General features: G+C 52.3%; 1 protein-coding gene across 3 annotated transcripts; it reads right to left on the reverse strand.

Annotated features, from left to right (window-relative positions):
* Positions 1–917: 917 nt before the first annotated feature.
* LOC140898350 (C-type lectin domain family 2 member B) lies at positions 918–22,309 on the reverse strand. 3 transcript variants are annotated; one of them, XM_073312056.2, is made up of 6 exons: positions 22,235–22,309; positions 19,463–19,676; positions 11,612–11,701; positions 8,611–8,783; positions 6,709–6,815; positions 918–4,041 (listed from the first exon to the last, which is right to left on the reverse strand). In XM_073312056.2, the coding sequence occupies exons 2-6, from the start codon at positions 19,539–19,541 to the stop codon at positions 3,870–3,872; spliced, it is 621 nt and encodes a 206-aa protein (XP_073168157.1). In that variant the 5' UTR covers positions 19,542–19,676; positions 22,235–22,309; the 3' UTR covers positions 918–3,869. The 3 variants fall into 3 exon arrangements, 2 of the variants coding, with proteins under 2 accessions (XP_073168157.1, XP_073168156.1); XR_012154969.1 differs by lacking the exons at positions 19,463–19,676; positions 22,235–22,309 and adding exons at positions 5,939–6,185; positions 14,491–14,826 and having other exon boundaries at positions 3,956–4,041; XM_073312055.2 differs by lacking the exons at positions 19,463–19,676; positions 22,235–22,309 and adding an exon at positions 14,491–14,826.
* Between the last annotated feature and the right edge of the window lie 781 nt (positions 22,310–23,090).

Consider the following 23,090-nt stretch of genomic DNA (forward strand, 5'->3'; position numbering starts at 1 on the left):
GGCTGGCCCGGGCTAGCCGCAGGTGTCTCGTTGCCGTGTTGACGTACCCTCATAGACCCCGCCCACTTTGTCTCTCTCAGGAAATAGGCTGTAATTTAGACCCAGTGACATGAAACGGGCACAGGGCGGCGCTAGAGCTTCCGGAGTGGCAGCGGGCTGGGAGATTTTATTATTATAATGATTAGTAGCTATCTGTATCACCACAGTGCTTAGGAGCCCCCCGCCTGGAGCAGGACCCCATTGTGCTAGGCGCTGGACAAACACAGAACAAAAAGACAGTCCCGGCCCCACAATCTAAGACAAGCGACATCAGGTGGATGTTTTCTAACAGATCTGCTCTGGCTCCAACAGGAATTAATTCAGGGATGCTGTGTGGCCGATGTTATACAGGGGGTCAGACTGGGTGGTCACAGGGGCTCCTTCTAACCTTGGAATCTATCAGACAGACAGAGACAGTGGGAGTACAAAGAAACAATGGGACAATCGTGGTCAGCATGACTGGCTGGGATCTCAGCTGTCTAACCAATGTCAAGTTTTCATGATCGTGGCTTGCTCTGGGAACTGCTCTAACCCGCTCTGAGAGTGGCTCTAACCCAAGCCAGTTTATACTGAGTGAGACCTTGCTCTCCTCAGACCCAGCAGCCGGGAAAGATGACCATGCAAGTCAGTGAATGGCTGAAGTTTAACCCTTTCAGTGTATCTGAGGAAGGGCTACAGCGATACCAACAGAGGGGTAGTGGTGTAGGCCTCTGGTGGGCTGCATACCCCAGACGGTGTGTGAGAGTCGGCCAGGGGGCTGAGTCACTGAAAAAGCGCCTGAGAAATCACCGACAGGGCTCCTCACAAACTGAAAGACTGCAGACCCTTCCGGCTAGAAGGTGAGGTGAGAGGTGGATGCCGCGCAGTTACAAACAGGATTTAATTTTATTTTGTTTCAAGGAGGTAACAAAAGGCAATACAGTAGCAGTGGGGGAGGTTTAGGTTGGATATTACGAAAAACTTTTTCACTAGGAGGGTGGTGAAACACTGGAATGCGTTACCGAGGGAGGTGGTGGAATCTCCTTCCTTAGAAGTTTTTAAGGTCAGGCGTGACAAAGCCCTGGCTGGGATGATTTAGTTGGGGATTGGTCCTGCTTTGAGCAGGGGGTTGGACTAGATGACCTCCTGAGGTCCCTTCCAACCCTGATATTCTATGATTCTAGGAATACCCACATGAATATACAGTAAGGTAAAGACATGTGGATAAAGGCTATGAACAGTAAATAACATTTGCATAGTAGTAACCCAGTTATCCATTTCTTACACTTCACAATCAAACAAACACATAGTACAATGAAGGCAATGTGTAAACAAGTAACAGACTAATTCAGACTAGAAAGAACATGCAAATTTTTACCAGTGAGGATAATTAACCGTTGGACCAATTTACCCAGAATTGCAATGGATTCACCATCACTGACAATTTTTAAAATCAAGATTGGATGTTTTTCTAGAAGATTTGCTCTAGTTCGAACAGGAATTAATTCAGGGCAGTCGTACGGCTTGTGTTACACAGGTCATCTGAGATTTTCACAGAGATCCCTTCTGGTCTTGGAATCTACAAGTCTCTGACAGCCTGAGACCCACTACTGCCAACTCCAGATGTACAAAAATAATGAAAAATGAAATTTGCTTTAAAAATTTTGGGTTCTTTTTCGTTGCCTTCTGGTTTGTGAGTCTCTAGGAAGAACTCGAGTCACAATTTTAAGCTTTTTGCCATGATACTGTGGGCTAAAAACTTGCTTAAAAAAATAACAGCAGAAAGCTGAGGTTCTCAGATCAGCTCATTCCAAGGACCAGGCTTTGCCAAAAAGCAACAAATACAGTGCCATAAACTGCAGGAGTTGCCAACACTGGTATATAGGCAGAGCTTGGAGATGCCTCGTTCTACACAAGTGGGCCCAGAGGATGTAATTTTCAAAAGCATCTGTGTGGCTTTGGAGTGGAGCTAGGTGGGAAACTCCTTTCCCATGCATGAGAATTTGGGAGATTTCAACATTTTATCCCATCCCAAATCAAGGTGAAGAGTCAAACTCTAGAAAATTGTCCAGAGTCAATAAACTAAACCAAAAATTCATTCTGGGTCCATTGAAACCGCTGGTTTTGATAATTTCAAAATGTTTCCATTGTAACTTTTTTTTCCCCACAGTTAAAATTCCTAAAAATGTCAAAAGAAAACGTTGTTCCGGCTCTAAAGCCCCAAAACATTCTGGTTTGAATGCGTCAAAACATTTTGTTTTGAAAATTTCAAAATATTTTTCCCCCAATAAATTTGGAGTCAGGAGATTCAGTGAAACCAACCCTGTTTTCCAAACCGTCTATCAGCTATTCAGAACTGTCACCCTAATAATAAATAAGTTAAATGAGATCAAACGAAGCAATTCCATCTTGCATAATCCACCATGGAGCTTAGAAGCACTCTCTTAAATGCTCCTTCCCAAGCACTGGGCAGCTCCAGCAGGGAAAATGCTCTATTGAAAAGGAGCCCCACGGCTGGAAGCTTGGTTGAGGACATCCGGAAGATCTGCTGCTATCCAGCCGCACTGCTCGGCAAAAATCCACACAGCCCAGGGGTCCTGCCCCAGGAAGCAAAACTAACGCTGAATTCATATCTAAAAGCAGCATGACTAGTCTTTGGCTCAGGAAAAAAACCATCGGTTATTAAAGGGCAAGGTCACGTGGTCGAGGCAATTAACATAGTAAGTGCAAGACTAATTCAGAGCTGTAGTGCATTCATGGCCCGCACCAGCGGCTTCAGAAGACAGGTCAAGAGAAATCCTAGTGGACAGTGATGGAATAACCGGCCAAATGGAGAAGTTTGCTCCTGATCTTCATTACTTAGATGGTGGTTCATGCCCTGAAGAAAGAAGGTTTGGATCCCTTCCCAAACTCCTGTCCATTTCCTCTCTTGTATGAACAACAGGAGCTAATGACCCAGTCCATTTTTAAAAACAGTCCTGCCAAGCTCTTGGCTTCAATGACATCTTGCAGCAGTGAGTTCCGCAGGCTAATTGTGCGTTGTGGGAAAACATAGGTCCTTCGATCAGTTTCAAATTTGTTGATTTTTCAATTTTGTTAAGCGTCCCCATTGTGCTTGTATCAAGAGATGGACTGAATAGCAGCACCCCAATCTACCTTCCCCGGCCCAGTCTTTGTTTTTCTCCCCTTGTTCACGTCCCCTTATTCTCTGACAAGAACAGCTCCAATCTCGGCACACGAAAGTCCCATGTGGCCTCCCATCATTCTTGTCACCAGTCTCTGAACCTCCTCTAGTTCTGCAGTGTCCTTTTGGAGATGGGTGACCCGTACTGCACACAGTGTTCCCCATCAGGGTGTCCCTTTGATTCATATAATGACATCAGAGAATTTTCTGTATTCTCACCTAGTGCGTTCCTTATGTACCCCCAACATCTTGTTTGCTTTGTTGTCAGCTGCTGCACGCTCAGCCGAGGTCTGCGCTGGGCGATCTCCACTGACACCCCTGGGTGAGATGCTGGCCTCCTTGAATTGAATGGGAAAATGCGCATAAATTTCAATGGGGTCAGCAGTTCACCCCTGCTCCTTCTCCTGAGCTGTTGTAGTTATTTTAGCAGCTAGGAAGATGGATGAGTAATCCTCAATTGTTTCTCCACTGGATCCTATCTGTATTTGTCAGACTATTTCATTTGTTAGTGGGTGGCCCGTTCCCCTCACGTGGCTAGATCCTGCTGAAGTTCCTCCTGTTTTTCAGTTTGATTAACCTAATAATTCAGGGTCCACTGGAAATTTTGCTATTTTATTTTTTAATCCTCGTTTATAAGCTCGGCTGTAGACCGGTTGTGCGAGTTTCTCTAATAGCTTGTCGTGAGGTTTTTCAGCTCCTGACTGCTCTGTCTTGCGTTTTTCTGGCTTGTAAACGCATCAGGTTTGCTGCAGACCCAGTTTCTCTCGGTGATGCACCTGGAAGAGCTGACGTTCTTGTCGTTCAGGTACGCGCAGTCACCGCCTCCTCTTATCGGGAGCCTGCAACGAGAGAGAACGAAGCCGTCGTCAGCCAGCAGATGGGCCTGTCCTGTTACTGCCAGCGGGAGAATGTGCCTGATGCATTTGCCAGCATGACCCCATGTTAATGAATTATTTCCTCCCAGGCAGCATGGAGGACGCCATTTTGTAGTGCAAAATGGCGTCCTCCACACAGCGCATAGGCGTTGACTCGGTGGGTGCTCCGGGGCTGGAGCACCCATGGGGAAAAAAAAAATCGTGGGTGCTCAGCACCCACCAGCCACCTGCGGATCAGCGCCTCCCCTGCAGCGCCTCCTGCCTGCTGGCGGCCCCGGGGATCAGCTCCAATGCCTCCCACCCACCGCGGATCAGCTGCTTAGCGGCATGCAGGATGCATGACGGGGAGGGGGAGGAACAGCCGCAGGAAGAGGCAGGGGAGGGGCCGGGCTGAGGGTTTGGGGGAAGGGGTGAGTGGGGGCAGTGCCTGGGACAGAGCAGGGGCAGGAAGAGGCATGGGGGGAGGCAGGGGAGGAGTGGGGGCAGGGCCTGGGGCAGAACGGGGGGGAGGGTCAAGCACCCCCTGGGATCTGAGTAAGTCGGCACCTATGGCACAGCGTGGTCTCCTGTGCAAAGTCACGCCGCACGGAGGACGCCATTTTGCTCTACAAAATGGCATCCGCCCCACAGCGCGAGCTCATGCCTAGGTCATGCGGTGTGGAGGATGCTACTTTGCAGAGCAAAATGGCGTCCTCCATGCACCGTGCCCTCGCAGGAACTGTACATGCGAGGGGTCGCCGTGTGGAGCAAAGTGGCACCCTCCGCACACTAGGGGTCACCCCCCCCCCCATCTGCTGACGGCACGACCCCCAGTTTGGGAACTGCTGAGCTAACACCTGCAGCCTGGACTACTGTAGCTCTCCCCAGTGTGTGAGGGGGGCCAAATGAGCCCACATCTACTCTTGCAAGTGTGTGTGGGAAGGGTTTTCTAGCTAGAGCCAGGTAACGTTTTTCAGATGAAGAATTTATTCACCGAAAAATGGAATTTTAGGTCTCCTGAAACATTTGGCCCTAAATTAATTTTTTCTTCAGGCTAAATTGACAAGGGGACTTGGGTGCCCTTCACAAAACTGGAGAAAGACGGGGTGGTAAACCCGATAGCCACCAGGTCATTAGCCTGCTTATCCGGGATGAGAATAGCACAGGGCGCTACTTCTACTTCGAATGAGACAGGGCGAGGACTTGATTTGGGATACAGAAGACCCAGGTGGAGTGCCCTAACCAAGGACTAGGGAGTACGGGGGATGGAGGACGGACACCACCATTGGGTTTGTGCCTGGTGCTTCCAAATTTCCTTTGCTTTTAATTAAAAAAAAAAAAAAAAAAGAAAAAAAAAAAAAGGGCAGTTTAAAAATGCCTGAAACTGAAAGGACATATTTCATTTTGGGTTGAACAAAAGAAATTTCATTTGACGTGAAAGTAAAAATCTTTGGCGCTTTGTTTTGCCCAGAAAACTGAAAATGTTTAGTTTCTGGTTGATGCAGGTTCTTCTGCTCCCAATTTTCAGTTCAGCCAGCGAACGGCAATATCGCTCATTCCGACAGCTCTAGATCATACACCTTCCTCTGAGGCAGCCTGCATTGGCCACTGTCAGAGACAGGAGATGGAGCCAAATGGACCTTTGGTCAGAACCAGCCTGGGACTTCCTGTGCTCCTGGGTATGTGACAGGCTCATGGAGGACTTGGCCTAGCTGGGCTGCAATGAGCAACCCAATTCCTAAAGGTGGCCCCGTGTGGCTGTGAGCATGGGAATCAGTCTCCACTCAGGAGGGTTTCTCTGCAGCCCCTTTCGTATGGACGGTCGCCGCCATGTGGGTAACTCAAACCGTGAGGTCTGTTAGCTGTGGTGGAACTGACTCACTGTGGTGCCTTTTGCTTTCCCTTGAATCTCACAGGACTCTGCAGTCTGTGGAGACAGGTGGCCGCTTTTGTGTTCAGTCATCCTGACGCACATGCAAACTCTGCTCCCTCTTTTTAACGTTGTCTCAGTCTAAGATACGGGTGTCAAACGTACAGCCCCGGACCAGGTATCACCCCTTTCCTTCAGCCTCCGACTCCCTCTAGACTCTCCAAAGGCATCGGGCCTGCAGCTCTCCAGGGACTGGAGTCTGAGTGGGAGGAAATGAGGTGGGTGGATTCGGCCCGGACAAGTTTGACCAAAAAAAAAAAAAAAAAATCACAACTTAAAATATTTCAATTTTTGGAAAGGCTGCCGTGGTGCCTCATGGGAGCTGTAGTTCAGGTGCCTCGTGCTCCCCTTTTCTTCTATAGGCCACGTTCCCCGTTCGGACTACCTCTCCCAGGGTGCACCATGGTCACACTACTGGTCAAGAGGAGTCAATACATCATGGAAGATGCAGTGCAACAGCCTCAGACTCCCATTCTTCTCTATAGGCCGAGCTCCAAGTCCAAACTACATCTCCCATGGTGCCCCCGATCTCTACTGGTGAGGGGAGGTGGTGCATCATGGAATCCCTTGGCCATGCTGCACCATGGGAGTTGTAGTCCAGTTGGGGAGCCCAGCCCATAAAGGGGGAGATTGTTGAGGTTTACATGGTGAATGTTGGCTCCGTCTGAATTCAGCCTCACAACCTAGTGTTCAGAACCTAAACAGATAGAAAAAGGACTCACGAGCTGTTGAGATCAGAGCCATTCACCCATTTCCAGCGCTGCCCCTCCTGCTCTCTCCAGAGGCCAATCCAGTGCTCGGAGACACCTTTGTATCTCATCATGAGAGCCTGTAACAGAGAAAAACGAAAGAGTTGGATTCCATGTGCGCTGCTCACAGGGCTCCGGGCAGGACAGAGTCACGTTATACAGAAAATTTCCCAAGTTAGTTAAAGCAAAGTGTGGAACTGAAACTAGAACTCCTGGGTTTCACTTTAGTGGCTTAACCTCAAGCCCATCCCTTCAGCCCCGCCTCAGTCACGGCACCTTGTACAACTGGTGCAGTGAACGTGGCAAGAAGCTGCGGATCCCAGAGGAATTCATCACACAACCCTGCCTCATTCTTTGCCTGCTGAATGAGGCAGGGGTCCCATGGGAAAACACAGCAGGGGAATCACATAACTAAAGACTGGATCATAACTGATCCACACCAGAAAGAAGGAGAAGGAAAACCAGAGTTAAGGTGGCACTTGGGAACTTTGACTTACTTCCAGTTAGAGCTGGGCAAGTTTCTGGTGACTCGTAAATGCACTGAAAAATTGTGGGCTGGAGTTCCTAGGTGCGACCCCGAGAAAAATAATCAAGTGGATTTGCTGAAACTTTCAGGAAAAAACCTCCCCTCGAGAGAGTAAAGTTCAGAGAACCCCTGAACCCCTGCCCTGCCCCGCCCCAAAGAACACAAAAGGAAAACCCGGGGCACAGTTATAAGCAACTGAAAAAATGGAAATGCTTAGACCAGTGGTGCTCAAATGTTTCCTGTCGTGTCCCCACGTACCAGTGACGGAATCTGTTAGAAGGGGAGCTTGAGCTGAACGCGGAGCTGGGGATGGGGGAGGGGATGGGGCGAGAGGCAGAGCTGCAGCTGGGGCCAAAACTGGCCTGGGGGAGGAGAGGGAATGAGGGCGGAGCTAGGCTGAGGCTGGAGCTGGGGTGGGCGGAGCTGTGGCTGGGAGGCGGAGCTGGACTGGGGGTGGGGTGGCCCTGCGGCTGAGGGGTGGGGCTGCAGCTGTGGGGCGGGGCGGCCCTGCGGCTGGGGCCAGACCTCGGCTGGGGCTTCCTCCCCGCCCCCCATGGGGTCTGGCTCAGGCCCCACCATACACCCCGCACACACATTCCTCCGCACCTCCCTAGGGGAGGCCACACCCCACAGTTTGGGGACCAGTGGCTTAGGCGATTTTAACAATATGCATCATCCCGTGTGCCTGCACTATTCTACGTGGGGTCTTACCCCACCCCCTTGTAGTTCAGCATCTTCCACTCATGAATTAAGTGACACGATTAACAAGTTACATGTGATTCGTTCTCTCTCCCAAGGGGGAGAATTGGTGTGTGTGTGGGGAGCAGTTTGTTTTGGTAGGGTTTTGTTATTTGAAGTGTACTCGCTACGTGTTTATGTGAAGGCGGCCATCTTGGCTGACACACTGGGAACCCCCATAGAGAAAAAGCCCAAGTCACGCCCCCTGGAGTTAACGAGGCAACCCTCTCCAGTCAGCACAGATCCTGTGTGGACGAGCAGAGTGTAACCAGTGACACACTCACCAGTGGGTTACATTGATATCCAAGAAGACAGCACAAAGTGCACCTCGCTCTCGGAGCAGAAGGTGGTGAGGTTCTGGAGGATCCTTAGTTCCTGGGGGAGTCCATTCTGCAAACTAGGACCAGCCACCAAGGAAGCTCCATCTCCCTCACTGAGAAGTTTTGCCCTTAAATGGTGCCAGAGGAGCAGAGCTGTCAACCAAGGTCTTCATCCTGGAGCCTTACGCTCTTTTAGACACCCTGGGCCCAGGCCCCGGAGCGCCTTGAAGACCTTGACCATAACTCTAGCATAGCCTATTGTCCCCAGAATGGGTCTGTTTTTCTTCTCACCAGGTCCTGCTCGCTGTCAATCAGAGCCAGGGAAGCGCCGAGCACAGAGCAGCGTCTCTGGCTGTTGTTCCAGTTCTCTTCAGCCTTGGAGAAATAGTAGCATTTCCCTTGGTATCCGATCCAGCCGTCCGGGCAGCAGGCCATGAATTGGGGCTCTGCTTTAAGTACCAGCACTGAAATTGAGAGAGCGACATAAGGGTAAGAGCTCATCCTTTCCCTCCCCCAGATGCAAATACCCACCAGATGGAAATGAGGAAAGGCTCCAAAGGTTTCCCTGCTGCTTCCTTTTTATGTGTATCAGTTATGATTAGGGCCCTACCAAATTCACTGTTCGTCTTCCTAAATTTCATGGTCACAGCGTTTTAAAAATCTTGAATTTCACGGTTTCAGATATTTAAAACTTACGTTTCACGGTGTTGCAACAAAACATGAATACGTATTTAAAAATGGCAAAATATGAACACGTAAAGCCCGTAAGACTCAGCGTTTCACCAACTGGGGGTCCTGACCCAAAAGGGGGGCACAAGGCTATTGTAGGGAGATTATGGTATTGCCACCCTTACTTCTGCTCCGCCTTCAGAGCTGGGTGGCCGGAGTGCAGAGGCGGGTGCCAAGCTCTGAAGGCAGCGATGCCGCCAGCAGCAGCACAGAAGTAAGGATGGCAATTCCGTGACCCCCCCTACAATAGCCTTGCAATCCCCTTTGGGGGTGGGACCCCCAGTTTGAGAAACGCTGTGTACTTCTGTGTACTTTTACCATATAGTATAGGGTACTTTTATAGCAAAGGGTAAAAATACACAAAAGACCAGATTTCACAGTCTGTGACAGGTTTTTCACTACCGTGAATTTGACAGGGCCCTAGTTATGATACTATATGTGGTCACCTGTTATGTTTTTCCACAGGACCCCTGCCTCATTCAGTGTGCAAAGAACAGGGCAGCGTTGTGTGATGAATTCATCTGGGGTTAGGGTGACCAGATATCCCGATTTTATAGGGAGAGTCCTGATTTTTGGGTCTTTTTCTTATATAGGCTCCTATTACTCCCCACCCCCATCCCAATTTTTCACATTTGCTGTCTGGTCACCCTATCTGGGGTCCACAGTCCTGAAAAATCTGGCCGCTCCCCTGAGAGTGGGGAGGTAGAAAAGGAAATCTGGGGAATACGGCAGTCAGAAACCAAAATCCCACATCACAGTCAAACGCCCACTGTTAAACAGGAAAGCTGAGCCTGGCCCACTGCCCCCTGCAGGCTAGAAATGAGACACACATCTACCACCTTTCTGTACCGAAATCAGCTTTGGGAGTTCATCATCATCATGTTCCTATTACGCCTCTGGCATTTAGGGCCGTGACAAAGCTCTTCCATGCCTGTCTGTTTCTGGCAAGTCTTTCAATGGTTCCCCAGCTGTGCCCCAGGTTTTTTAGCTTGGCTTCCACAGCTCTTTGCCATGTTGTTTTCGGGTGGCCTCGTTTTCGCTTGCTTCAGGTGTCCATCTTATTGCTTCTCTGGTGATGGAATCAGTTTCCATCCAAAGCACATGGCCGATCCATCTCCAACACCTCCTGGCAATGATGCTCCTCAGATCCTCTTGGCTGCACCGTGTCAATAGACCTTGGTTTGAGATTGTTCTGGGCCAAAAGATATGGAGGATTTTTCTGAGGCAGGTCGTATGGAATGAAGACAGTCTGGGCATGTGATACTTTCTCATTCCCCAGCTTTCCGCACTATAAAGTAGTGTTGAAAGCACGCAGCTCTGATAAATCTTGAGTTTGGTTTTGGTGTTGTTTCCAGACCTTATTTAAGCTCCTAAAGGTGTTCCTGGCTTTATTGATTTTGTTCCAGATGTCCTGGCTTGTTCCACTGTCCTGGCTGATGGTGCTGCCCAAGTATGTGAATGTTTCTACATTGGTGAGAACATAATCCTCTATCCGTACTGGTGATGGTGAGGCAATATTAAAGGTCATGAGATCTGTCTTATTCACCTCTGGGATTACTCTAACCAGCCACTAGGTGACACTATAAGTACAGGGGAGTTTCTAGAGTCCAGGTCAAACCCGGAATCAATGTAACAGGCCTTTAGTTGTCGCTGTTCCTTGTCAGTGCAGTGTAGACATACTCTGGGAGCTGCAGTTTAGGGTACATCTACACTGCAATAAAACACCTGCGGCTGGCCCACGTCAGCTGACTTGGGCTCATGGGGCTCGGCCTGCAGGGCTATAAACTGCAGTGCAGATGTCGAAACCCAAATTTATTTTTTAAAGTCACATAATTTCTAAGCCGATCTCATGATTTTTGGGGCATGACCTGTGGTTTGTCCCATGCTCGGCTGGGTACCATTGCTCAGGGAGGTGGTGTTCCAACACCGAGGGAAAATCTTTGTCAGCGTAGGCTGGGTCTGTACTATGGTGTTATGCCGGCATAGCCAGAGCGACACAGCTATGCCAGTGTAGTCTCCGTAGGGCAGACATCCCCGACACGGTAGGCTCTTTGGAGGAGAAGTTCCTTTCCCGTTTGTATTATCTCAGGAACTGACGTTTTTCCCTTTCGTTACAAAGATACATACTTCCCCAGGAAGACAGCGTAAAGGGCCAGTTTTGTTGTCACAAACAAGGCTCCAGAAGGGATCAGGAAGGAAGGAGAGTCTGAGGATGCATTCCTGGCCCCCACGGCTGATGCCTGAGAGGAGACAGCCTGTGACGCTGGGTACGTCTGCACGACAACGGCACTGCTAGGAGGCCGCAGCCGTGCCATGGTCGTGCCGGAGCATAGAAACGTCCTACATCAACAGAAGGGTTTTCCCCATCGCGGTCGTTAACCCACCTCTCCGAGAGGCGGTAGCTAGGCCGATGGAAGGACCCTTCTGTTGATCCAGCCGTGTCTACACCGGGGGGTGGGTTGATCTAACCGTGGTGGTCCGGGCATGGAATTTTTCACAGCCCTGAGCGGCGTGGCCGGCTCGATGTAAATGGAACACGCAGACCCCGGGATTAGCCACTCACCTGCCAGAGCAACAACAGCAGCAATCAGAATGACAAGTACAACGCTCACTGCGACTGTACACGTCCCGAGCCTGCAGCTTCGGCCATCACCTGAAAGAGAAAAAGCCCTTAATCCTCCTGAGAGCGGGGTACCCGGAGTCAGTAGCGGCACCAGGGTCTGAGCTGCGTTGGGGCAAGGAGCATTGCGCTGAACGGCTGCCGTTAGCGATCGATGGAATAGGAGCCCAGGAGTGTCAGTCTGTCTGTGTGTGTCACTCTGGAGCCTACGATGTCTGCAGAGTTACTGGGAAGCCATGGAGGTAGCTACTAATATGGCTGAAAGCTCTTTTTGTTTGGAATATCACCAGGTTCATTCACCATTGACATCCCCGGCCTCCTACCACCTACTTTTTAAGCTCTCAGCCATTTAGGCTTTACAGATTACACTGTGCAGTGTACAGCGACAGTAAGGGATATATCTATGCCATGCCCAGAGCCTAGACCAGCGGTTCTCGACCAGGGATACGGGGCCCCCTGGGGGCCGCAAGCAGGTTTCCGGGGTCCGCCGAGCACGGCCAGTGTTAATCTTGCTGGGACCCAGGGACGAAAGCCCAAGCGCCGCTGTGCAGGGCTGAAGCCCGGGGCCCTGAGCCTCCCACCGGGGGCTGAAGCGGAAACCTGAGCAACTTAGTCTTGGGGACCCCTGTGGTTTGGGGCCCCGGGCAGCCGCCCTGCTTGCTACCTTCTAAAACAGTTGTCGTGGCACTGGTGGGCCGTGGAGTTTTTATAGCATGTTGGGGGGGCCTCAGGGCCCACGTTAGGGCACGGCCACGGCAGCGCTGTGACGTGGGCAGTGCAGTGTCGCTTTATCGCCGGGGGAGAGCGCTCCCGGCCGTAAAAAATAACCATCCCGAATGAACCGCTGGCCTCGACCATCGTGATGTCAGAGGTGACTCAACCAATCGCCGTCCTTACTCTATATGCAGTTTGCGTGCAACAGTTTCATTGGCTGCATGAGGGATGACTGCCCAGATGGCGGCTTACTTAGCCCAGCTGCCCGGCCTGTGCCACATGATGAACGGGGCTGTTTAATTCCACTCCCTGCTCCTTCCCGGCCTCTCCCAGTGCTGGCATGCAGAATGTCCCAAGGGCGACTGGCTCCAAGCGAACGTGGGAGAAGGGACAGGAGTGTGGGACTCACCCTCACTTGGCAGTCTGTGCCCCTGCCCAGCCTGTGCCCTCTCCCAGACACTAAGTCTGCATGCCTAGCTGTGCCTAAGAGGCTGGGCTGCTCCAGAGACAGCTGAGAGTTTCTTTCTTCACACAAGAAACTCATTCCAGGCTGGCCAGCTGATGCCAATTCCTTTTTGTGATAGTTTTCTCACTTTGGAAAATAGTTTTCATATGTTTTAGTTCAAACCACAAATTTTTCAAAAGTGCCTTTTTCTGTGTACGTCCACATTGCAAAGAAAAAGGGATGTTCTGAAGTGGGGTTGGCTACCCTGTATGAGCTAACTCGGGTTAAAATGGCAGCAAAGACCTTTAAAGCAACTGGGGTTAGCCCCCCAAGTTCAACCCCAGGCTCCATTTCAGGCTTTAATGTGAGCTGCTAGTCCGAGTTGCCATGTCTTTACTGCTATTTTCACCCAAGTGAGCTAATGTGGGTTACCTACCCCAGTTAAGAACACACCTTTTCCCGCAGTGTAGACATATGCTCCTCTCTCTTCAGAAGTGATCAGAGCACTGTGGACCTCAGAAACCTTCCCATCAAAATTGATACAACTATGCAAAACATTTTAGCTTCAATGAAGCTACATATTTTGATGGAAAATGTTCCCACCAGCTTTACGCATTTCCTCTGAAGGAGTTTTGAATCTTTGCTCACTGACGATTCATGATGATCTCAGATATGGACGGAAAGAACCCAGGCAGCCCCTGGGGGAGAGGAGTCCTTGGGGTCTGGGGGAACTAGATCAGCCCCCAACATAAAAAATCTCCTGCCTTATCTAGGTAAGGTCTTCTTTGGCCCCTCCGTCCACAACATGTGAACACCTCGCAGTCTGTTAATGAATTTATCCACACAGCTGCCTTGTGAGAGTGGGAATTACTGTTCTGATCATTGTAAAGATAGGAAACTGAGGCAGAGAGAGACTAACACTTGCCCAAGGTCACACAGGGAATCAAACCCAGGTCTTCCAATGCCTGGCCTAGCCCCCAAACCACTAGGCCACCCTTCCCTCAACAGTCAGTGCTGGGGTGAATGGGAAAAAATCCTGCCCCCAATCAGTGTGACTCACAGCTACAAAGAGTCAGGTGTGCACAATGAGCTGAGGGAGTTGCAGTCCCAGCAGCTGTGCAGGACGGTGGGGTTCACACAGGGGGGTTTGTAACACACGGGAACAGGAAACATGCGGCAGGACCGCCTGTGTCCACACACACGGACGGGGAAAAACTGGCCCCAAAGAACAGCAGGAAAAAGGAACATGAGGTGGTGAAGGGAGAGAGACAGGGCCGATCTTCAAATGGGGGTGCAAGATGAGGCCCCGCAGGATATATCTGCTCCGCCCCTCCCCACCACACTCCCCCCAGTCAGAATCCCAGCTGGTTGTTCAGGCCTGTAGGAGCCCACTGGGGTGGATGCACCTGTGAAAATCTCGCCCTCAACAACAGAAGGAAGAGGATCAGGAAGGCAGGAGAATAAAGGGAGACCTAAATAAAGGAAATAAAGGGGCTATTGCCAAGTCCCCCCACCCCCCAGGACACGGCCTTGATCCCAGATGCACACACAGGATATAGCAGCTGCGAGTGCAAACCGGCTGCCCTGCTCATAACGGTGATCAGCTCCCCGCTGCCCCAAAGGGCCTGGCCGTTTACAGCCAACGCTGAAAATAGAACCCCACCTGTGCAAGCCGCAGCCTCTCTCCAGCCAGGGACGCTCCAGCGAGCCGGTTCCCCTTCGCTGCCTGGCTCTCTATGGCGGTCAAGGGGCTGCTGTACCTCAGCTCCCTTCCCCGCTTTCCCAGGCCGTCCGAGCGTCACAGCCCCAGAGCCGCAGCTAACAGCCGTCTGCACCGACATCTACACAGGGACCGAGATGCTAGAAACATTGAGTCACAAGCAAGGAACTGCTCCAACGCTCCTGTAGGGCGTGGGCGTCCGTGTGACATCCTGTGATCGCTTTATGCGCCAGTCACGCTGCTCAGGGGTTTCCAGTCTGCATCGTCCCCACCCCATCCATTGCTGGCCCCTTCCCTTCCCATACACCCTCCCCCCTTGCTACTGGCTTCCTGTCCCACCCCGCTGCTTCCTCCCCTCCCTTCCCACCACTGCTGCTTCCCGCCCCCCCAACACACACATCTCTCCCACCCACAGCTGACACCTTCCCTTCCGAACCACTGCTGATCCTCTGGCTGATGACCCCTTCCCCCACCCACCGCTGCATCCTCCCTGCCCTCGATCCCTCCCGCTGCTCATTCACCCTCCTCCAGCATCAGCCAGACCTTGGCGTGGAGGGGACCAGGTGACGTCTACACTGCAGTCGGCAGGTGTGACTGCAGCTCGGGTGGACGTGCCGGATCTAGCGAGTGTCGCCAAAATCTAGCAGCGAGCAGCGTCAGTGCAGGGTTTGGTGCGAGTTAGGAAGGCAGGTACATACGGGGTGGGGGGTCAGAGGGGCTCACACCACCCATGCTGAAAGCCGGGCCACTGCTCCGCTGCTGTTTTTAGTGCCACTCACTAAATGAAAGCTAGCTCAGGTCTGCAAACACGCCCCTGGCTGCAGTATGGACAGTCCCTTAAACAGAAGCTTAGACATTTGCAGAGTTGGGGACTGGTCAACACCAACTTGCACCCACCCCTCGTGTTGTGTTGGCTCTCTGGCAAGTCTGGGCAGTGACAATCCTAGTTGAGATGTTAAGCGTTGTGTCCTCTTTTGATTTAGCAAATGAATCACTTCAAAAAACCCAATTAAAAAACCCAAACACCGATTTAAGGTAAATCAAAACAGGGCACTTACAGTACATTTGCAATCAGTGGGCGGGTGATAAATTCCCCTACTCTCCCCTCTTAAACTACTGTTCATATAATTCAAGTTAGTTTTATTTAGCGACTGTCACGAGTTAGAAACTTAAAAAACCCCAAAAATTTGTAAAAAAACCCCAGATCCCAACTTAACAGTGAGATGGTTAAAGGTCGGTTTTGGCTTCATCTGCTAGACAAGTGAAATTCAGGGCACCTCCCTGCTTGGCTGCCCCCCACTAGCCCTTTCCAGACCCTGCACCCCACTTCTGCAGCCCTGCTAAGGTGCATACAGATGTTTGCTCTGCTGGAGGGGTCTGCAGAGGACAGCATGGAATTTGGGGTGGGTGGATGGAGCAGGAAAAAAGCAGTCAGAGAGAGCGAGGGAAATGGAGAAGGGAATCTCAGCACATCTCTCCACCTGCAACCTGTTCCCTCCTGAAGTCATGTCTCTGGGCAGAGTTCCTCTGCGCCGTGTCCAATGGCTCCCAGGACACCAGTGAGGTGCGATGGGCACTGTCCTGGGTTCTTTTCTCGGTGTCCCTCTCTGAATCCCGGATTTTGAATCTGTGACCCTCACTCCCATCCCTGTTTTTTCATTTGTTGTCCCCACAGTGACCAGCTGAAAGCCTGGGTTCAGTGGCTTCTCCCCTTAAGCTGGGGGCAGGGTCCTACACCCACCTATCCCCACTGCTTCACTAGGGACAACCTGCTTAAGTCAGCTCACTTCCCTGGGATACTGGGGCCTGGGTTCTGTTCTCAACTCTGCTACTGCCTGACTTTGCGCAAGTCACATCCCCTCTCTGGGGCTCAGTTTCCCTCCCTAACACGGGGAGAGCGATACTGGCTTCCCTTGGTAAAGTGCTCCGAGATCTCCTGATGACAAGGGCTGTCAGACCTGGGGATTATCATCATGGGCGTCCTCTGTTTCAGTGGCTTCTGCCTCCAGGAGACAGTGAAAAAGACCCAAATGGATTTGAGGCCTCTGGAGCACGGTCTGTTGGCTTGGAATTTTGGGGAGAGGCTTGAAGACACTTAGCTTAAGTCCCGCTGAGCATGCTGGGAAAACTGAAAGGCTGTTGACATATTTCAGGCTCCCCGAGATGGTTGAGTTTTCGAGTTAAGATGGTTGGGCTAAAAGATCCTGGAAAACTCGGCCAAAGTCCAGTGACTGGGCGTGGGCTGAGAGTACAAGTCACAAAGGGCCCAGAGGGGCGGTGCCGGGCTTTACTTTTTGGTGATTTGCTGTGTCAGTCTCTTTTCATAGAATCGTAGGACTGGACGGGACCTCGAGGGGTCATCTAGTCCAGCCCCCTGCACTCATGGCAGGACTAAGTCTTATCTAGACCATCCCTGACAGGCGTATGTCTAACCTGCTCTTAAAATCCTCCAACGACAGAGATTCCACAACCTCCCTCGGCAATTGTCTTAGGTTCCTTTTATTTCCTTCCCAAATTCTAGTTCTAAAGAGCATCAGGCCCCTTCATGGTGCTTCAAATCATCCCTTAGCTGGCTCTGGTCTTTGCCTGCTCATCTAAAGCCATCTCAGCTAAAGCCAACTAGAAGAGCAGAGGGCAGATTTTGTCTGATGCCCAGAAGTCTCCTCCGAACCAGCTTTTTTCAGCTCTTCCTACCCAAGGAGACAGCCACAAACTTCAGACCACCGGTTGCCATCCACTGGAATATAAAGGGTTGTCTGTATGGGAAAGCGATCCCAGTGTAAGCCAAGGTGGGAATTTAAACCAATAGTTATACCTGTTCAGCCTTCCATGGGGAGGCTCTTATTCCAGTATATGAGCGGCCTTTAGGTCAGCTAACATTGCTTTGGAAGGGGTTCAAGCTAAACCAAAAAAGCCAGACTTACTGCAGAATAAGAATGTCCACATGGGAAGTTATACCCTGTATAAATCTCCCATGCAGCTCAGCCCTAAAATACACACCTTAGTCTCCTCGCCACCTCCCCTGTTTACCTAACTCTGCCTGTGTTCCACTGGAAAACATGACTCCTGCGAGCTTTGACCTAGTGAAGTGGGGAATATGATGACCGTTTCAGTCATTTACGTTTAAAAAACAGCTTAACTGACAATTTCCCCACCTACTCTCAGTGAAAACATCCTGTTTTGTTAATTTATACCATAGATCCTAACAACCAGGGACCATGGCTCTGGGTGTGGTACAAAATCCCCAACAGAAAAACAACAACAACAAATAACCCAACCCTATCCCCACAGCACACACCCCTCCACAAACCTGAGCAGGTTCCCTGGTACTGTATAGTGAGGGGAGACTGTGGACTAGATGTGACAGAGGCATTTTTCACTGCAGTGTCCCACATATCAGGGAGTGACAGACATTGTCTTCAACTGTAATAAGTCTCATTGAAAAGCAACAAGGAAAAACCAAGGCTGACCCTGGAGACATCGTGCTACAGAGTGACCTGCCCCCAGAAGAGGAATGACAGCAACGATAACAGGTACAGGGGTTCAACCCCCAAACGCTGCATGTGAACCCATCCTGGGTGGGGCATACCTGCCTCTGACAGACACCTGGGGACTGGCTTCTTCTAACACCTTGGCTACACTGGTCTGGCTTGTCCTGTGACAACCATCACTAACAAGCAGCCTTAGTAGGCTCAGCAGACCCCCAAAGAGACTTGATCACGTTCTAGGTGGTTGTTGTTGAAGCTACTGGGTGTAACCACCACCCTTCCTTTACAATAATTCTTTCTTACAGTTAAGCTCCTTTATGAAATCAGAGCACCCCTATCCCAACATCTGTGGGCTACTCAGGAGTTTGAGCTATGTAGGAGAGGGGCTTGCCTGGGTACTGTTTGTGAGTAGATGTGTGTGTGTGTATGTGTGCACAAGACAGAGGGGAAAAAAAAAAAAAAAAGCACCAGAGAAGCGCAGGAAGCAGGCAGCCAGAAAGCCAGACACAGAAGCGCTGGCAGAGGGACCCTGAGAAGGAACCTTGAGAGGGCGCTTTTGGGCACAGTGCTGGCTGAAAGAGGCTGGGAACTATGAGCAAGGAAACTGTCTCCCATCGTTTGACTCTTCCCGTGTTTGGAGTAACACAACTTTGTACTTTGTAAATAAGCCAGACTGTATGAAAGGGGACCAGACCCCACTGTCCGTTTCTCCTCGTAACTGCAAGACGCCACATTTTTGGCGAGTCGTTTGGGTCAAAAGGGATAAGAGGGTTTGATGAGCATCTGAGCTTGTAGCTGTAGCTTGCTGGAGGCAGACCAGCGTCTTAAGGCTTGCAATGGGGCGGGTAGATGCGTGTGTGAGGACTCACATCTGACACCAGGGCCCCTGCTCTCCCCGTGCCCCTAACCCCACGTGCACCCACACACTCCTGAACAACCTCCTGATTTGGGGGGAACTGGATGGCCTGGCATCCGGGCAAACTGCTTACCCAGGGGGAATAAAGCCAGGGCACCAGGCTGTCTAGGGCTGAGAGAACAGTTTCAGTCTCCCCACGTGTTCTTAGCCAGCATTTTCCACAGTCATGTTTAAGGCAAAGCAGATGCCACTGGAATTTCCCCTACCCCCACAGGTGTTAGTCATAGGCACTGAAAGGTGAGATACCTCCTACACTTGCTCTTTGGTAATGGCAGAGCCCCATCTGTACATAGCCAGAGGTTTCCATGTTTCTTAACAAGCGCTAGCTTCCCAGCAGGCGTGGGCTGGATGCAGGGGGCAGTGGGTGAGTCAATGGCCTGTGCTATGCAGCAGTGGGGTGTGGGGGCCCAGGGGTGTGTGTCAGAACAGGTGATCAGAGTGGTCCCTTTTGGCTTTACAGATGATGAAACTAGAGACCCCATTTAGGAGCTCAGAAGCAGGCTTCAGTTACCTGGCTCGGCTCCGCTCTCGGGGTTTCCAGGGATATCAGGATTAAACTCTGACCCCAGTTTCTGCCCAGAGGGATCCATTCTTTTCTCCCGTCTCAGCGGGACACGCGGGCACACACTGGACTCCTCGCTCTCTTGCTATAATCTGTGCGGGGACTCAGTCCCGGTCGGCTGGAGAGATTCCTGGCTTCTGTCGTTTTCCAGCTCGTGGCTGCTCTGCAGTACAAGAGGGAACAGCCGGAATACGTAAAGGGCAGTTTCTGTGGATCGTCACTAGGTGGGTCGCGGAGTCATTGCTGTTATCGACCTGGGACACGGGGCATGGAAAGTCCCCATATATAGATTACTAGACCTGACTTTCCCAGCTCTTTAAAAGGTTCTGAGGCCACATGCTAGGTTGAAACTGCTCCCCAAGACACTGCTGCCTCAGACGCACAGGCAGGGGAAAGTGAGGCAGGAGCATATGGGAGCTCTGACTGGGCTCCCCAGATGCAGGTTCTCCCTTTGCATCGTACCCCAGCACCTTCTCCAAGCACAGCCCTTCTCCCCACCAGGCCTGCCCTACCCCTCTCATATTCCTGCCCCTTATGCCCTCACACATAGTCATTTCTCCCCCCCCCCCACTCTTCTGGTGGGAGGGGGAAGCAAGGCTGTGGGGGGAGCTTTGGGGCTACGAGGATTGTTCTGGGGGAGACCCGGTGCCCAGAAAGGGGTGCAGCAGGGAAGGACACCTGACCCAAAGCACCAGGCTCTCCTTGCACTCCTGCCTCAGTTTCCCCATCAGTGCTGTCTCAGTGCGCAGTGGAGCCTTTAAGCCCTGATGCCTCAGCATAGTGGGACTAAGCTCCCCACTTTGGACCCTTGCCCTGTGCACAGCCCTCTTCTCTTCAACACAGGAGCCCCCTGCACACAACCGCACCCCATGTATTCCCAGCCCCCCACCACACACACACACACACACACTGCCTTCAGCTATGCTACTGAGTCCTCCCATCTCATGCCCCCCTCCTACCCTCTAACTATCAAGTTCTTCTACACAGCTGCAATTCCCAGGACTGAAAAGGAAATATGTTCCCAGATTCTAAAACCAGAACTTTCTGTGGGCAGTAAACGAAAGAGAACAAAGTAACTGGAAAGAGGCCAGATGTGCAGTGGCCTGTCTTAACTCCTTACTGGCTTACTCAAAAGCAACTTTCAAAATGCATCCCCCCACCAAGACAGCCCTTCCCTTAGGGCAAGGAGCGCTCCCCCAGGAAAACACAAGACAGAGATGACAGCTGCACCCCTGACTTCCCTCGATGCACAGTCCACTGGCCCAAACGCCCCCTCCAGTAGAACGGCTTGAAATATTTTTGATCACTGTGTTTTCCACCCCAAAAATGATCCAAATTGTCCAAAATTAATGGGGCAGTGGTGGTGGTTTGGGAAGAAAGTGTCATTTTTACAAAACTTGCCAGCAGGAAATTTCCAAGTGTAAATTTTAGTTTGGGATTAAAAAAAATCCTCACCACTTTTTTTTTTTTTAAAAATAAGATCCCCCCCTCCGCCCCCCTTGTTGCCACTGAATGCAGGATAGGCCAACGTGAGCCAGGGTCTGGAGCTGGAGGGCGCACGGGATGTGGGCATATTCCTTATCCTATGAGACAGAAGAATTGGCAGGAGGTTTGCGGCCAGAGGCTGGCTGGATCCTGCTATGGGGATGCTGCTTTTGGTGATGTTCTGCACCCTCCCTGCTCATCCACCCCCTTTCTGATGGTCTCAGACCAGCACAACACTTGTTCTCTATCAACCTGAGAGGGTCAGGGATGGGATGGGCGGGTGTCTGGATGAGGGTTTACACAGCATTTTTAGGCCAAGGGGCAGACTTTTCCTGCGGGACGAGGAGACGATTCCCTTGTTGTCTGATCTGATAATAGATTTGGGGGCCAAAGCTTGCCTGAGTCACTTTATATTGAAACCACTTTGTGTTTCCCCCCGCAGACCCCGGGCCATGACTCATAGTCTCACCAACTCATTCCCCACCCACCAACACCCGATTCACCGGAGCATCCACACGAGGAGTCAGTGGGTCCCCACCACCCCCTGGGCCCTCCGAAGGGGACCCACGTGCCAAGTCGATGCTCTCCCATCCCCCACACCGTCCCTCCCCGCACCCCGGCAGCCCGCCTCACTGCCCAGGGACCCCAGCCTCGGGGCTGAGAGCGCCCCGTGATCTCCCCACCCCACCGCCCAGGGGTGCTGAGCGCCATTGAACCAAACCCTGTCTGTGATGGAAACCGCTTCAAGCCGGGGGGGGGGGAGCAGCAGCACCCCCAGGACCCCCCTAGTTCCAGCCCCAATGCACCCGCCACCCGCTCTCCAGTCTGGATCTACACTGGGCTGCCTCGCAGCATCTCGGGCAAATCGCTCCCCCCCCCCAACACACACACACACAGACACACACCAGCCCCCCCCGCCCACCCCCCTGCGGGCGCCCGGTGCAGCAGAAGGAAGGAGGGTTCCCACCCCCCGTGTCCCGGGAGCTCCGCTTGTCTGCAGGCTCCATGAGCCCCGGCCCCAGCTGCCCCCCCCCACGAGCCTGAGCAGCCCCGGTTATGGCTCAGACACCCCCCCAACCCGGGATCCGAACCCCCGGCCCCAGAGCTCTCACCTGGCACCCGGCTCCCGGCGCTGTGAAGGGGAGACGCTCCGGTGCGGGCTGGGAAGGGAAAGGGAACTAGGTCTCCTCCAATCAGCGTCGGGGGGGGGGGAGGGGGCGAGCGGGAAACACTTACACTTTCGCACTGCTCCCCCGGGGCCGCGAACACGTGTGAACCCGCGGGGAGCGGGCGCGGAGCCGGGCGGCCCCGGGGACCTTTTGCTAATGTCCCCCCCCGGGACTTTCCCTCCAGCCGCACCCGCTCCTGCCTGGAGCCCGGAAGGCCCCAGTTCGCTCCTGGGTGCGACCGGTCCCCGCGCTGCGCTGCGCTGCTCAAGTGCCGATCGTTTCCCTCCCGCAGGGGCCCCGCTCCGCTCCCCGGAGACTCGGTTCCCCCGGCCCTGGTGTGGCTGGACACCGCCGCCTGCCAGGCGGCTCGCAGCCCTGCCCTCTCTGAGCGATGCCCCCACGGGAGCAATCCGGCTTCCGGAGCCCTGCAGGAGCCCGCGTGCGCCCCTCAGCTTGGGAAACGCGTTCACACGGGCGGGAGGCAGGGCGAGGTGGGACGATGCCCCAGGACAGACCCGAATCTCACTGAGACCGAGACCCTGAAGCCCCCCCGGGGGGGGGCAGGGACTGTTGTTTTGTTCTGGGTTTGTACAGGGCCTAGGTGAGTTCACGCGGATGAGGTGTTTGCAGTAAGTCCCGTTAAAATGAGACACCAAAGCTGGTTACAAGGTATGTACCTGCCAGAGACGCTAAGCATTCCCCTGCCCCTCCGTGCTTCGGGTTCACACACCCGCTGGGTTTCTTTCGCAGCTCAGCACAAGTGAAAGGAATTGAACCCAAACCGGCTCTATAATCCCTTTGAAATTCCCTCTGCGTGCAGACAGTAATGCCTATTCGGATTCCTGCTCAACCAATCATGCGGCCCAGCTCCGAGGTGGGTTAGGAATAAGAGAACAATCGCGGCCGATTGTTCACAGGAGGGG

This window comes from Lepidochelys kempii, chromosome 14 (genome assembly GCF_965140285.1).
Source record: "Lepidochelys kempii isolate rLepKem1 chromosome 14, rLepKem1.hap1, whole genome shotgun sequence".
Classification (NCBI taxonomy): Eukaryota; Metazoa; Chordata; order Testudines; family Cheloniidae; genus Lepidochelys; species Lepidochelys kempii.

Excerpts from the sequence above, each read along its gene's own strand:
- LOC140898350 (XM_073312055.2), bottom strand. The coding sequence starts at position 14,668 with ATGTCGGTGCAGACGGCTGTTAGCTGCGGCTCTGGGGCTGTGACGCTC. Across the intron at positions 8,784-11,611 it reads TGCTGTTGTTGCTCTGGCAG|TGCTGGTACTTAAAGCAGAG; the intron begins GTGAGTGGCTAA and ends TCTCAATTTCAG. Across the intron at positions 6,816-8,610 it reads TTGACAGCGAGCAGGACCTG|GCTCTCATGATGAGATACAA; the intron begins GTGAGAAGAAAA and ends TCTCTGTTACAG.